This window comes from Phyllobates terribilis, unplaced genomic scaffold (genome assembly GCF_046119375.1).
Source record: "Phyllobates terribilis strain yellow unplaced genomic scaffold, ASM4611937v1 Scaffold_2__4_contigs__length_985480577, whole genome shotgun sequence".
Classification (NCBI taxonomy): domain Eukaryota; kingdom Metazoa; phylum Chordata; class Amphibia; order Anura; family Dendrobatidae; genus Phyllobates; species Phyllobates terribilis.
In genome coordinates, this window is record NW_027362762.1 from 888047518 (window position 1) to 888064646 (window position 17129).

General features: G+C 39.8%; 1 protein-coding gene across 2 annotated transcripts in view; it reads right to left on the reverse strand.

Annotated features, from left to right (window-relative positions):
• Window positions 1–1405: 1405 nt before the first annotated feature.
• The window catches only part of LOC141235878 (uncharacterized), a 35649-nt gene continuing 19925 nt past the window's right edge, over window positions 1406–17129 (reverse strand). For both annotated transcript variants that reach the window (XM_073668204.1, XM_073668203.1), the window contains 3 exons: window positions 15728–15946; window positions 14262–14480; window positions 1406–4385 (listed from right to left, as the gene is read on the reverse strand). In XM_073668204.1, the coding sequence (XP_073524305.1) occupies window positions 3933–4385; window positions 14262–14480; window positions 15728–15946 (891 nt within the window). In that variant the 3' untranslated portion in view covers window positions 1406–3932. The remainder of the gene's footprint in view (window positions 4386–14261; window positions 14481–15727; window positions 15947–17129) is intronic.

The following is a 17129-nucleotide window of genomic DNA, read 5'->3' on the forward strand; positions in this document are numbered from 1 at the left end:
TGTTTTGACTGCAGAGGTGAAGTCACGTCAACAGCACACGTAACTCTCTAGTCCATGCATGTCAAACTCTGGCCCGTGGGCCAAATCTGCCCTGCAGGAGGACTATGCGGGGCCCATTATACTTTATACTGGTTGGTCTGCGACTTTGTCCAAGTTTTTCCTTTTGGCCCTCTGTGTGATTGAGTTTGACATCCCTGCTCTAGTCAATTACTGAGCTCAGCATTGTGTGCAATCAACCTCAGTGCATGAAAACTGCGCTCAGTGGCTGGCTAGAGCTGTGGCGGGGCTGGTGCCGTGACGTCACTGCTGAAGTCAACAGCCACTTTAAAGGGAACCCTGTCATGTCCTAGCTACTATCTACACTGCCCCCATTGCTTTATTAGTGATGCAATGTTCATCACTAACAAGCTTTTTACATTAACATTGTTGGTATTACAATGACTTTATAACCTTTTATATACTTTATGCTACCTGCTCGTATTCAGTCATAGGGGTGTGATACTCACATTCAGTCACTGCTGGCGCCGCCCATGTATTTGAATATTGCTCCCGGTAAGCCCTATTATTGTGGGGCGCATGAGCATTTGTGCATGTCTGGCCGCTGGTCCCGCATCTGTGCAGTGAGGCTGTGTGATTACCAGCTTCACTGCACAAGCGCATGTGCAGTGAAGCTGCGAGCCACACAGCCTCACTGCGCAGGCGCGGGACCAGCGGCCAGACATGCACAAATGCTCATGCGCCCCACAATAATAGGGCTTACCGGGAGCAATATTCAAATACATGGGCGGCGCCAGCAGTGACTGAATGCGGTGCCGCCCATGAGTGAATGTGAGAATCACACCCCTATGACTGAATACGAGGTATTGCAGGTAGGACAAAGTATATAAAAGGTTATAAAATCATTATATACTACTAATTTTAATGAAAAAACCTTGTTAGTGATGCACATTGTATTAGTAGCAACGCTATGGGGGCAGTGTAGATAGTAGCTAGGGCATGACAGGTTCCCTTTAAGGCTTTCAGGCATTCAGTTTTTGGGGCATTTTTTTGAGGAATAGAATCAAAGCGAAGGACATTTTTAAATAAAACACTGATATTTCTTTCTTTTGTAACAAGTCTTGTTAGTGGCTCAACAAAGAAAAAAAAATCTGCCACAAAACATTTGTTATTTGGGTCAAAAAAAATTATTAATTTGGACGCTTTGACATAATAAGAAAACTTATATTCAAGGTGTACATAATTAATTTTATTCAATAGAATTCCATTTATTTTAAAAGTTTAAAATGTGTTTATTTGGTAGCAAGAAGTAATATCTGATCTAGATATGACAGGATAAGGCTAGGAAGCCACAGACATTGGAGAACACACATCTTTTACTGAAAAGAAAAACTGGAGACAAAATGTATCAGTAGTAAATAAACTTTAATAAAACAAAAAAAGAAAGCAACAAGCAATAAGTAACATAAAAAATGGGCCAAAGAATATCTGATCCCTGTCTGTGCACACAAAAAAACGTATATATTGAGGTTGTGGAGACCCAGGCAAAATGTTCACTGAATGTAAATTTTTCCTTATATGTAACAGACTCACAGCTGCCATATCAATCAGATTACAATTAGCCAAATCATCTGATATTGATGATGTCCAGAAAGATCCAGCATGTTTGATTTCAGACTGCTGATCCTTATGTTCTCTAAGAATTAAAGGGAATCTGTCACCACCAGGCTTTTGGTACCCCATCTGAGAGAAGCATGATGCAGGAGCAGAGACCCTGACTCCAGCGATGTGTCACTTACTTTACTCAGTGATGCTGTTTGCATTAAAAACTGAGCTCTGTATAACCCCGCCCACACCACTGATTGACAGCTCTCTGCGTACACTGTGCATAGGCAGTAATCTGCCAATCCCAGGCGGGCCATGGCTGTACTTCCTGGCAGCAGGTCAAGTAGTCCTTTTAATGAGTATCTCTTGCTGATAAAACAATGAATTTATAAAAACTACAGCAAGCAGCCCAGTAACTAATACATCACTGGAATCAGGGTCTCTGCCCTTACATCATGTTGCTCTTCGATATGGTAGCAAAAATCTAGTAACAAATTCACTTTAAGCTGCCACGAGAGATGTTTGGCAGCGGCTCTCTCATAGAAGCGCTTGGCAGAGGCCAAGATAGCTGCCGTACAATCAGCTGAATCACTGTTCGGCCGACAGCTAGCTAGTTATTTTTTTTTTTTACTTTACTTGTAACTAGTGTTTAAATAATTTTAATTAGATTAAATAATAGCATTATTTGCTCCTTCCTTGCATTTCTACAGGCTAAAACCAAAATCGACAAAGGTTGTTTCTTCAAACCTGACTTTTTATCTAAAATAACTAAAATATGTTTCTAAAATACTTGTCACACTTTTTATTAATTGTGGGTGGTATATGGTACAATCAGTGTTTTTACATAAAAATTATCGGAGATATAAAAAGTTAAATCATTGTCAAGGAGAATTATATCCCACCACACAAATGATTTTTTTCGGGGGGGGCATTTCCTATGCTTTTCATATCTACCCCACGTGTGTATGGTCATCCGTACTGGAGAAAGCAACCAAAATTCCTCACTATCCGTTAAGATTAATGAGGGATGTTGTGGCCAATATTGTGGTTTTCTGAGTCTTTGTCCGTTCTTGCTGTAATGTAACATAAGGATTTCTTTATTAAGGACGGTGAACGTTCTTCCTCTTTGCTCCATGTCAGTGAATAAGGATACAGGACCTATAGAACCTGTCACAAACATTTGAGCTGATTTGAGCTGAATTACAAATTTATGATATGACAGAAAGGATTGGAACAAGCTTTGCCAAAAGGGTAAATTAATAAGGTTGACCAAGACCTGTGGGAATAATCACGTCAAGGATCTCAAACACACAGGATCCCAAATTTTCGTAGCGCCAACAATTAAAAACGATGAAATGAAAATTAGGCAATTGACAGAAACAAGAAAAAAGGCTTTAGGTAGGTTCTATGCATACTTCCTAATTGACATTTTCCTGGGAACCCACGCGATCAACAATCATTTGAGTTGGATGACATAGAATAAGCGTTATTGAGATGTATTTTAAGGAAAAACTGGAAATGATAAAAAGTGCAATAGGGTCTTATCTGGGTAAAAATGGGATACACATGCACAATTGTGCTCACCTGGTTAGGTTGTGTGCGCACAACCACTAATGAAGCTTAGGCTGCTGTAGACCCATAAGGAGAAGAATCAGGAGAAAACTGGAAAGGAATGGGTTAACCTGTGCTGCCGACGAAGGATGATGAGAAGACAGGATTCCAAAGATATGGGGTTTATTGGTCAACGCGTTTTGAAGTATACAACGTCTTCATCAGGACAAACCAAGGCAACGCGGGTTAACCCATTCCTTTCCAGTTTTCTATTGAGACGTATTTGATACCATCAATGATGCGTTTGTCTGTGGCTATAGGATTCCTGAGGATTATTGTTATGATCTGCTACAGAGACTAAGGAAAGACAGGAGATCTGTCCCTACAATAGAACTAAGCTAGATCCCTACGATGTAACGGGGAACCTGATCCTGCGATCAGACCCGCTAAAGTCCTCGGCTAGTCTGTACGAAGACCTATAGATGTAAGGGAGGAATCCCTACAAGAACTAGGGACTGGGATAAGTTGGACACCTCCTAGCAGAAATCGTAGCAGTCAAAGACAAACACACAACCAAAAGTAAAGAGGTCAGAAGACCTAGCAAAACTAACAGAGAACGGCAACAGAGCACCAAGCTAGCTCAACAGTAGTAAATACAATGAAGTCCAGCAATGCCAGGAGGGCGGAGCCGGATTAAATAGGCAAAAATGGTCATGTGACCAGCAAACTAAAAAAAACCTAACAGGAGAGTTGTAACAATTATTTCCTGATAAAGAATCTTAGGAACTTTTCTGGATATTTAGAACAATAAGTTGCATTTTCCAGTTGTTACTTGTAGAGTTCCAAATGACCTCAAAGACCTGATCAAATGTGCCCAGGAAGGTATTATCCCTGAAAACTGTACCACTCACCATCATCATCACCATACCTTTTGGGAACCTCTCAAACTTTAACCCTTTACTAGTAATATTTGGTTGAAAAGAAAGTTTGTCTTCTTGCACAAGAGCAAGTAAACGTGAACTTGCACTTCTGCCACCATTGTACTGGCTCTTGACTGACATGTACGTAAGTTGTAGAACCGCATTCTCCATGAAGTGCTGCGGGCCCCAGTCTTTCTCCTGCAGTCCGGAGGATTCATGCTGAGAGTTGAGCAGAGTATAGAACCACTTACAGAAATCACGAGTAAACTCTTCACAGTCATCTGGCCAAATAAATGATGTATGTTCCTTATCCTGTAAACAATAGCAAAATAAGTTCTTATATTTATGATGACGGTGGGATTTCCTCAATACATGACGTAGCCTCCATGATTTTCTACTGTAGGATTAAGTTTGGTAATTTTCTAAAACACATGTTGGGCAATTCATTAAGACTGGCGTGGTGCATGCTTGTCTTAATGAAGCGATTGATGGAGTACACTTACCTGTATAATTAAGCGGCGGGTGCCAATTCAAAGGAATCTGTCAGAAGGTTTTATAAAGGAGCATAATGTAGAGGCAGTGACGCTGATTCTACTGATGTGTCCCTTATTAGGTTGTGTGTTGCTGTTTTAATAAAAATGGTGTTTTAACAGCAGGATATTATCACTACAGGACCAGGTGAATTTGATGGGCAGACATGCGGGTTTTGCAATGCGAGAAATGTGAGAATTCATATACATACACCGACTGCAGACTTTTGTGGACAACCCCTTTAATTCTTTAAAAAAAAAAAAAAAACAACCTGAAATTATGTTTTTGTTGTTTGACATTTTAAATGTTATGCTCTTCATTCACTGCAGACAATAAGTGTTATCTTTATTCTGTGGGCCAGCCTGAATATGTTTTATTACTTTTGCACAATAAATTCTGTTAGAACAAATATATATATATATATATATATATATATATATATATATATATATATATATTTTTTGTCTCCATGTTCTGAGAGCTCAACGGAGCTGTTTAAGTGCTTATTTTTTGGGTGCCAAAATGTAGTTTCCATTGGATGTGGTTAGAGTAGATGTATAGGTTTTGCTTGTTTATTTTTATTAAACAACATTTTCATTTGAAAAAGGAGTATTTTTTTACTTTTGTTTAACATTTTTAAACACAAAAACATTTTCAACTTTTCTTTTACAATATTTACCATACAATCTATTAGGCTTTGATCTTTGGCAGAGCCGGAGGCCATAGCAACAATCGGCTTCCTGAGATTGCATTGCAGGGGATCACTGGAGTAACAGAATGACTGTTAGCTAAAGGAAGCCATAGGTTTGTGTTCCAGGTAAAAGATGCCTTTTCATGTCCTTATGGACACGGACATGTTTGATTAGGATCTGAAAAGGCAGTGCAGTGACAGGAACTTGTTAAATAACTATCATGTGAAACATACACAATGTGTTTTTATATCACTAAACAGTGTCAAATTATCATGATGGGTGGCATGTCCAGCATAACAACCTCCCTTCTTTGTGTCACAATCCAAATTGAAGATAAAGGAATATGAATTGATATACTGGACAATACTGACCATCATGAGAAGTATACACTTAATTAATGACACAAAAGTATAAAAAAATTAATGGATGACCCTATTAAGAAATTCTTAATCTTGCTGACTTCCACCACCCCCAACATTTATATGGTAAAGATATGGAACATCCACTGGAAAGACCTATCATATTTTGACTTACTGGTCTTACAGCTAACCTGTCTAGAGATATATAAATTAACATTTACAAATTTGTGTCAAACCACTTCTTACCCATTTAAACAAGACATAACACTTATTTTTCAGAAATCAAATAAAATGATATAGGCTTAAATCAAATATGTGGTGAAACAAAAGTACTTTTTATATAAGAAGAATGTATACCTAAAAAATGGGGGATCATCACGGACACCAAATTCACCCTCAGCTAAGCTGGCCTACACATGGGTTGATAGGAAGATCTATCCATTAGGTGTCTTTTATTATGCTGTAGATTCATTGGTGTTTATATGTTGATATTGGAAGGTGATTAATTTACTGTAGACACTTTTCTATTCAAACTTATTAATAATGATTTTCACTTATCATTCACTAGCAACACTATCATAACATAGTAACGTAGGTTGAATAAAGACCTAGGTCCATCAAGTTCCACCTTCCACCCCCAATTGTACATTTTGTCTAATTTATCTATAATCCACAATGTTATGTGTATCGAGGAAATCATCCAGCCCTTTTTGAAAGCTGTTATAGTGTCTGCCATCACTACCTCTTGTGGTCGGGATTCCACAGCCTGACTGCCCTGACTGTAAAGAACCCTTTCCTGTTTAGGTGCTGGAATCGCCTTTCTTCCACCCTTAACCACTTCGCACCAGAGCCTGTTTTTGCCTTCGTGACCGGGCCAATTTTTTCAATTCTGACCACTGTCACTTTATGAAGTAATTACTCTGGAACACTTCAACGGATCCCCCTGATTCTGAGACTGTTTTTTCGTGACATATTGTACTTCATGATAGTGGTAAAATTTCTTCGATATCACTTGCGTTTATTTGTGAAAAAATCGGAAATTTGGCGAAAATTTGGAAAATTTTGCAATTTTCAAACTTTGAATTTTCATGCCCTTAAATCAGAGAGATATGTCACACAAAAGAGTTAATAAATAACATTTCTCACATGTCTACTTTACATCAGCACAATTTTGGAACCAACATATTTTTTTGTTAGGGAGCTATAAGGGTTAAAAGTTGACCAGTGATTTCTCATTTTTCCAACAAAATTTACAAAAACATTTTTTTAGGGACCACATCATATTTGAAGTCACTTTGAGGGGTCTTTATGACAGAAAATACCCAAAAGTGACACCATTCTAAAAACTGCACCCCTCAAGGTGCTCAAAACCACATTCAAGAACTTTATTAACCCTTCAGGTGCTTCACAGGAATTTTTGGAATGTGGAAGAAAAAAAATTAACATTTAACTTTTTTCACAAAAATGTTACTTTAGACCCTATTATTTTTATTTTCACAGGGGTAACAGGAAAAAATGGACCCCAAAATTTTTTGTGCAATTTCTCTTGAGCGCGCTGATACCCCATATGTGAGGGAAAACCACTGTTTGGGCGCACTGCAGGGTTCGGAAGGGAAGGAGCGCCATTTTACTTTTTGAATGTAAAATTTGTTTGAATAATTAGCGGACGCCATGTTGCATTTGGGGAGCCCCTGATGTGCCTAAACAGTGGAAACCCCCCACGAGTGACACTATTTTGGAAACTAGACCCCTTAGGGAACTTATCTAGATGTGTGGTGAGCACCTTGCACCCCCAGCTGCTTCACAGAAGTTTATAATAGAGCCATAAAAATAAAATTTTGACATTTTTCCCACAAAAAATGTTTTTCATTCCCTAATTTTGCATTATCATAAGGGTAACAGAAGAAATTGCACCATGAAATTTGTTGTGCAATTTCTCCTGAGTTCGCCGATACCCCATATGTGGGGGAAAACCACTGATTTGGTGTACGGCAGGGTTCGGAAGAGAAAAGAGCGTTATGTTGGCTGGGATAGGTTGCAGACACCTTGTCACATTTGAAGAGTCGCTGACATGCCGAAACAGCAGAAACCCCCACAAGTGACCCCATTTTGTAAACTACACCTGTCAAGGAATTCATCTAGGGAAGTAGTAAGTATTTTTTAATTTTTTAATTTATACCATTGGGCAGTGAAAAAAGCATAATTATATTTTTACCACAAAAAAATGTTTTACCTTCAGATTTTACATTTTCACACAGGGCAATGGGTAAAAATGGTGCCGAAATGTGTCACACAATTTCTTCTAAAAGTGGCAATACCCCATATGTGGCTGTATCGTACCGCTCAGCCATACGGCGAGATCTGGGGGGGACGGAGCGCTATTTGACAATTGGAGAACAAATTATTGTAGAATAGGCATTTGGATTTGGGAGCACAAAATTTTCTGAATTTCTTTTGGGGGGCAAGGGCCATTTTGCTTTTCCAGAGCCTTTCTGCTACCAGTAACTTGGAAGTCCCTTATATTTTTAACAGATGACGGACCTGAGTGGGGACTAGCTTTTTTTGAGGACTGAGTTGAAGCTTTTATTGGGAACATTTTACGTAACATTTATCCGGCGCTCTAGGCTGAGCACTTACATCGGGGTTTCCATCGAAATTTCCAAGTGATGTACTTCAGATGAAACCCCTGCGGGATCCATTCACTGTAATAAGGCAGCAGAGTTACTCTGGACTCCGTCGCCTAAAACAAATGACACCGTGGGATCACAGGCCAGATGGCATCCACAGTGGCCTATATCTGCCTCATTACAGGGAATCTTCCGTCATGGGTTCCGTCTGAATCACGTATTTCAGAGATTTACACGGAAACTCTGGTGTAAGTGCTCAGCGCAGAGCGCAGGATAAATGTGAGCAGAGCCTTACTGCGATCTTTGGGAGACATAATAAACAAATCAGTAGCAGGTGAAGAATTGGTTTTATTTATTTTTTTACGCCGTTCCTCGTGTGATATAACTAATGAGATTACTTTATTTTTCGGGTCGGTGTGATTACAGAGATACCAGATTTATATCGGGTTTTTATGACTGACAGCTGTCACACACTAAGACGCTTTTTTTGGCAAAATCTAGTTTTTGCATCACCATATTTTGAGAGCTATAATTTTTCCAGATTTCGGCCGACAAAGTCATGTGACAGCTTGTTTTTTGCGGGACGAGTTGACATTTTTATTGGTACCATTTTTGGGTACGTGACATTTTTTGATCGCTTTCTAATCCGTTTTTTGGGAGGTAAAATTAACAAAAAACAACAATTCAGGAATTGTTTTTTGAGGTTTTTTTTTATGCCGTTCTGCGTGTGGTAAAAGTGATCAGGCAGCGTTATTCTTCGGGTCAGTACGTTTACAGCGATACTACACTTTCTGTATATTTTTTTTATATTTTGGCGCTTTTACACAATAAAACAATTTTATAGAAAAAATATTTTTTTTTGCATTGCTTTATTCTGAGCGCTATAACTTTTTTATTTTTCGGCTGATTGAGCTGTATGGCGGCTTTTTTTTTGCGGAACAAGATGAAGTTTTCAGCGGTACCATTTTTATTTCCATTTTGCTTTTTAATCGCATTTTTTCCACTTTTTGTTTGGCAATATGATGAAAAAGCATATTTTTTTGCTCCGTTTTTTATTTATTTTTATTACGGTGTGCACAGAAGGAGTTAATTAGTGTGACAGTTTTATAGATCGGGTTGTTTCAGACGTGGCGATACCAAATATGAGTACTTTTTTTGGTTTTGCATAAATATACGGATTTATTGGTATAATATTTTATTTATTTTGTGATTTTTTTTAACAGTTTAAAAACATTTTTTTTTTTACATTTTTACTTAGTCCCTGTATGGGACATTAATTTTTATTTTTCTGATCACTGATCTCATGTAATGTAATAGACATGTATTACATTACATGAGATCTTTGCTGACTGTTTCACAGTCAGTGTGTCCTACCAGGCTTCAGCTGCAGGCTGAGCCAGGCAGGACACCATATATGGCAGATCTGGAGGCGGTCATGTGACCTCCAGCTTCCATAGCAACGCCAGGTCCTGGAAGGTATAAGGGGGCCGTCGGAGAGGTAAGTGGACGACCCCCTCTCCTCCTGCTATCTTCTATATGCCGCGATCACTATAGATCGCGGCATATATATGACAGCAAAGGGTTAACATCACTGGGACCTGATCCAATCAGGTCCCGATGATGTTCCCTGTCAGAGCTAACGCTCTGCACCGGAATCGCAGCGCTTGCAGGACCCTGGGGGTCCTGAGCGCTGCGAGACCACCCACCGTTTTTAAACGTCGGCGCTGCACAGAGCCCAGCAAGCGCCGACGTTTATCTACAGTGGGCCGTCGCAAAGCGGTTAATGAGTGCCCCGTGGTCCTTAGTATGGTCTTTGGAAGGAATAAGTCATGTGTTAGTCCTTTGTACTGACCACACACATATTTATACATGTAAATGAGATCTCCTCTGAGACATCATTTTTCTAAGCTAAACAAGCCCAACATTTTCAACCTCTCATCATATGAGCGGCCTCCATCCCTTGTAATAATCTAGTTGCCGGCCTTTGAACTGACGCTAACTTCTGAATATCCTTTTTAAAATGTGGAGCCCAAAACTGGATCCCATATTCCAGATGTGGCCTCACCAGTGATTTATAAAGGGGTAACAGTACGTTGGGATCGCGGATTTTATTTCTCTTTGTATACATCCTAAAATCTTATTTGCTTTTGCGGCTGCTACTTGACATTGAGTGCTGCTGCTCAGCTTACTTGTACCAGAATACCCAAGTCCTTCTCCTGTTCTGTAGTCTCGAGTATACTCCCATTTAATGTATATGTAGCAATAGGATCACTCCGTCCTAGGTACATTACTCTGCCTTTATCTACATTAAACCTCATCTGCCAAGAGTTTGCCCATTCAGTCATCTTATCCAGATCGTTCTGCAATATTGTAATGTCAAGATCAGATTTTAATCTCCTACATAGTTTAGGGTCATCAGAAAAGACAGACACTTTACTCCAATTCCATCCCCAAGGTCATTAATAAAGAGGTTAAAAAGAATCGGTCCTAGCACAGATCCCTGCGGTCCCTACTGCTGACTATATCCCATTTAGAGAACGTGCCATTTATGATAACTGTTTCCTATCAATAAGCAAATTCCTTACCCATTTACATATAGTTCCCCCAAGTCCTTGCTTCTGTGGCTTCAGTATAAGGCTGTTATGTGGTACAGTATCAAATGCCTTTGCAAAGTCCAGATAAATCACATCAGCCACATTACCAACACCCAGATTTGCACTTACCTCCTCATAGAAAAACAACATGTTGGTTAGAAACGACTTACGACAACTGAAATTAATTTTCTGGCTCTAACCATTTTTGTGGAAAATCATCAACTACTAACAAAAAGATATCAGAAATCGTGTGAATCCAGTAGTTTTACTAGCTACAATCTTCTTGTCTGGCTCATGATTATACCAAAAGGACATTTTATGAGAATAAAACAGAATTGTATGCATGCTTTAGATTACAGTCTTCAAGTGGATATTCTAGAAGAACAGATTAGTTTCAAAAGAACACACAAAAAAAAAAAAAAAGAGTAGAAAAAAAAAGGATTTAGAACTTTCCATCCTTAAACAAAAAAAAAACAAATGTGAAAGTGGAGTAATAAGACCTAAATATTCCTATTATAATATAATAAAGTAACCAAAGTAAGGTTCTCAAACTCATTTTTCAATATGCAGTGGAATTTGCAGGTAATTGTTACAACAATTACCTGCACCGGAGGCAGTAAACCCATAGATATGGTTACAATTTTATCATCTATCATGTCTTGTGTTCGAATACAAGTTTTTAATTTTGTACTATACTTCATATTGTGGTAAAGCGACTTGCTCGGCCCTCCGAAGGTAGACACCGGACACACGGTTCGGGTAAAACTTCCTGCGGGTTTATTATGCGGCATAAACTCCAGCAGCGCCCCATAAAAAAACAGGCCCTCTCGGGGTTAACGGGAAAACAAAAGAGAAAGTGCAACAGAGTCTATTAGCAAGCAAGGCTCGGCCAGCTCCAGGTAGCAGAGCGAAGTCTTCAGCAACAACAGACCTCCGGTGTTGCACTCTGGCTTCAGCCCAACACAGCCTGGAGACTTCCTTCTCCAAGCCACACACTACACAGAACACACTACTGACTATTTAACCCTGCTCATACACACCCTGAGGGGAAGTAGGGGAATGGCCTCCCACTCTTTGCCATTCCCATAAAACCACACCCTTTAAGAGAGTTAACCCCCAGCATATAACATGCGGGTGGAAATTTAGTAGGTTTCAGTTCACACAGGAGAGCAAATAAAAAAGAAGAAAAAAAAAAAAAAAAAGTAGAAAAATATTAAAAATAGGGGGGGCCCCATGCCATTTTTTAAATGTATTTATTAACAATAAAATAAATTAATTAATGAAAAAAAACAAGTGGGGGTCCCCCTATTTGTAATAACCAGCCAAGGGAAAGCAGACAGATGTGAGCTTGTCTTATTATTCTGGGAAGGGGCCAATATCCATGGACCTTCCCATCCCAATAATATCAGCCTCAGCTGTCTGCTTTGCCTTTGCTGGTTATTAAAAATGGGGGACCTTAAAAAATGACTTGGGGTCCCCTCTCCTGGTAAGTGGCAAGCACAGAAACTCATGCTCGTGCCTGCAGCTGACTGCGAGTAACCCATTGAGCCAGTTCTGAGAATGAGGTTCAATGGAGTTACATGCGGTCAGCGTCAGGAGCGATCACGGAGTCCTGATGGCTTATCTTGGAAGCCAAGAGCCTGCTGAAGTCCACCATGACCGCCACCTTGGAACTCCTGTGAAGTCCAACCATGAACAGCCATGGGATATCTGAAGATCTGAGGCTGTGGGTTGTAATAATCACCTAGGCAGGTTAACAATGCAAATAGTTTTTATTCCTTACATCCATGGTCTTACAGCAATCCCGGGTAAATGGTCACAATGTAATGTCCCCAGTCCACAAGATCCCATCCTGTGCCGATAGTTCCACTGTCCCCATACCAGGCGATACAAGCTGTCTCCCAACGTTTGGTTAGCCTACAGCTTTTTTGTCTCCAGCCTGAATAGTCTATAGTCACAGTCTATGCTCCATATGATGACCATAGCACATGTCTCCTGCTCTAGCTTGCAACAACAGTCCTTAAAATAGTTCCTCACATCCAGACGATAGATATTACGAACGTAGCACGTGTATCAAGCTCCAGCCGGCAACTGATTTCTAATTTCCATAGGCCATCCATACAAAGGCACCAGGACCTCACCATTCTCGCCCCTAGGCATCACTCCATCAACTGCTTCACTAAACATGTGGCTTATTGTTCTCCCTCTCCTGGGATCAGCCCCCTGGATGAGCAGAAGTGTTCACACCCTCCTCAGTGTTCCAGAAGCCCAGTCTCCAGCCTGTCTGCAGAGTTGTGTATTAGGGATGCCCCCTTCAGAGAGGAACAAAGACCCACATGCCTCCACCAGATGCAGGACAGAAATGTTCATGTAGGCCTTATGTATGCATGAGACTCAGCCCACACATCTTCCTCTGCTTACTGTCACGGAATGAAAACATAGATTCATGAGGCTGAACACTTTTCAGAAGAGATTTGTGCACCTTAAACTGACGAGCAAGGAAATCTCTAATAAACACAACAATAGGATGGACGTACCGGTGCTCCGTGCCGGAAAAAGTTTGTGGCTAGCTCCTCACAGGATACATAGGAGACCTCAATTTTCCCTATATACTGCAATACATCAGTATTGCAGTCTATAGAACAAGCGATCAAACAACCACAGGTTAAAGTCTCCAAAAGAGACTAAAAAATTAGGTAAAAAATAAAAAAATAAAGTTTTAAAAAAAGATATAAAAATTCAAATCACTAGCATTTCCCCCATTAAAACTAAATAAATAAAATATAAAACATTTAGTATCGCTGCATCCATAAAAAATATTTGATTTATCAAAATATAAAATGAATTAATCCGTACTGTAAACACTAGGGAAAAGCCAGAATTGTGGGGTTTTTATCACCTGACCTCCCTAAATAATACATTAAAAAGCGATGAAAACATTGCATGTATCCTAAATTGGAATCAATAAAACGGTCATCTTTCTCAGCTCAGTCAGCGGAAAAACAAAAACGTTACCGGTCTCAAAAAAGGCAAAAAAGCAAAATGTATTTATTATTTTTTTTTACAAACTTCTGGTTTAGAATCAGGTTTCCAGTTTATCCTTACCAAACAATGAATGTAGAAAAAAAAAAAGAAAAAACCCCAAAAATGATGTCAGAATTTTTTTTCAGCACATTGGAGACGTACAAATACATAATTCAACATGCAATCAATCTAATATTCAGTGGAAGTCTTCAAGCAGAGGCTGGACAGACACCTGTCTGAGATGGTTTAGTGAGTCCTGCATTGAGCACCAGATATACCAGATGACACTGGAGGTCCCCTTCAACTCTACTTTTCTGTGTTTCTAATATCATACAGCTCCACTGAGGTCGTGTTGACTCACCTGAGGGTAGCAGGTTTGTGATGGTGGCCTCTGTTCTTTTCTCTCTTCTCTTTCACTGCTGTGTAAGGACAGTTGGGAAATATCAGGCACCATAAAAACATTACTCGAAACCTTCTGTCGCTGCTGAAATGACACATCGGAAATCTTCTCTGGTGTTATTATTGAAGGTGAAGTTACAGGATGTTTAACTGGAGTAAAGACCGTTGCTTGGATAATTTCCTGGAACAAAGAAACTACCTATTACTATTTTCGTTTTGAAGCTTTGAAGTGGACATGTCATCAGGTTTATGCTGTCTGAACCACTGGCAGCATAAATCAGACCACTGGCTGCGCCATTGCAACCAGGTTTTTTTTTTTAGCATGAAATGATGAAGCAACCATGGTACAGTTGGTTTTTATACTTCAGAAAGACACCAGTCTGGTGTAGAAACACCATCAAAGCACCACAGGTTGATGTCCCCAAAAGGGACTAAAAAAGTTTTAAAAAGATATTAAAAGATAATTAAAACAATAGAAAAATAAAAATCATTGGCATTTCCCCCTCGTTAAAAATAAAGAAATAAAATATAAACATATCTGGTATTGCTGCAACATGATTTATCAAAATATAAAATTACTTAAATTGATTATGATTATATTTAAGGCCAAAAGTGCTTACACTCAAAACGAATCAGTTCATCTGTCCTGTCAAAATTAAATACTTAAATATATAGTAGTTAGTAAAAAAAAAAAAAAAAAAAATGTAGTTTTCTTTCGGGTACTGGAATTAATTGTTCATAGGATATTTCCTTTTCATGCTAATCCACCCTACAGTCTGTGCACTTCCCTGCACAATTCCATTGTAGACACGCCTGGAGAAGGAATGCCACAGGTGAGCAGACTACACAAGGCGCTGTGGCTCCATCCTGCGGCACTATAAGTACTCCTCCTGTATATGGTGGTTTCTGTGGAGTCTTCTCCCCTTTTATAGGTAGCAATGACACTCACTTATAGATGTCCAAAGATATTCTTCCTTACTAAGCCTCTGACTATGGATGTCCATTCTTCCGCAGAGAATGAACGTCTGTTTTTTTGGACATCACATATTGGCAGCCACTGATTGGATAGGAAGGCTGCACCAACATACAGAAGAAGACGTGGAGTTGGAGGTGTAACAACAAACACAACCCATGGGCAGGTTTGGCGCTGTTTTTGACGTTGCTGTCAGCTAGTAGTCTTATGGAGTAGCTGAAAGAAATCAAGTTGTGGAAGCAATTAGGTGGTGGAAGCCCTTGGATGAATTCCCTGTTTCCCTTTGTTAGATGATTGTGCCATTATAGAAAACATGCAATTTTAATTTGATGTAACTCCTGTAGCAAACCAGTGATGGTCAAGCTTTGAAACCTTACATTGGAGACGTATAAATATACAATTCAACATATGTCATTCTAATATCATAAAGCTCCACTGAGGTCGTGTTGACTCACCTGAGGGCAGCAGGTTTGTGATGGTGGCCTCTGTTCTTTTCTCTCTTCTCTTTCACTGCTGTGTAAGGACAGTTGGGAAATATCAGGCACCATAAAAACATTACTCGAAACCTTCTGTCGCTGCTGAAATGACACATTGGAAATCTTCTCTGGTGTTATTATTGAAGGTGAAGTTACAGGACGTTTAACTGGAGTAAAGATAGTTGCTGGGATAATTTCCTGGAACAAAGAAACTACCTATTACTTTTTTTTGTTTTGAAGCTTTGATGTAGACATGTCATCAGATTTATGCTGTCTGAACCACTGGCAGCATAAATCAGACACTGGCTGCGCCATTGCAACCAGGTTTTTTTTTTTTACCCTGAAATGACGAAGCAACCGTGGTACAGTTGGTTTTTATACTTCAGAAAGACGCCAGTCTGGTGTGGAAACGTGTTGTGGAATAAAAAACGCTTCTATATGATTGGATAGACGAACTTCATTTTGGTTAGCGCAGCTCAAAACCATGAATTGTCTTGTCCTCCAAGCATCCCGGTGGAGTTCATCCACGAGCCACAGGGCAGCAGCAACCGTGATTGAGCCTTCACAGGAGTTGTGCCTACACAACTCGCTCAGGTTAGCACATTACCTGAATCGAATATATATTTTTATAAAGGTATTACCCAATAGCCTGAAACGCTCTGCTTCCCTACAATGTGCATCTAGCATTTGAGTGTAAACATACTTTAAAAATTGGCTGGTGACTATGAGTTTCGGCTGACTAGTGAGAGGCTGGTCACCAGTTGATTTCTCCCTGCTTCGCTCCAGTTGCCCAACGGACCTCTCCTTAATTGTGTGCAGTCAAAGAGTTTCAGAGTAAAACATTCCTGGCGTCAGATGTTTAGCCAGTGCATGATTCATGCTCATTGAGTTTTGGTTAAAAACAGCAGGTGTGGGCCGTATCAGCTTTTCTATGACAGAACTATGAGAGGGCAGTTGATATTAAGCCCACACACTGTTTAGATGCAATCACATGTCCTCCACTGAAGACCCAACAAGGGAGAAATGCGTCAGGAGGCATGCAGGGATAGTCTAGGGTATGTCCACGTAGGGTGTGGACTGACACTGTAAGGACGGGAGGTCTCTGGGCGTTAGGGCCATTTATTATCTCCTAGTGCACAATAGAGCCAGCTCCAGAACCCTATCCTCGCCTAACCAGATGAGGATCCACAGTACAGCTTGACAGTATACGGATTCCCTCTCTTCTCCTTGATGAAACATATGGGTGAGACCATTCCATTTCTATACATAGTTTTACAGACTACCACACAATGTCCATCCTATGGTATAAACGAAGTACTACTTTATGACCACTGTCAAATATGGAGAATTTGTCTTTTGCTTTTGGTCTCTGGTCTAGAGT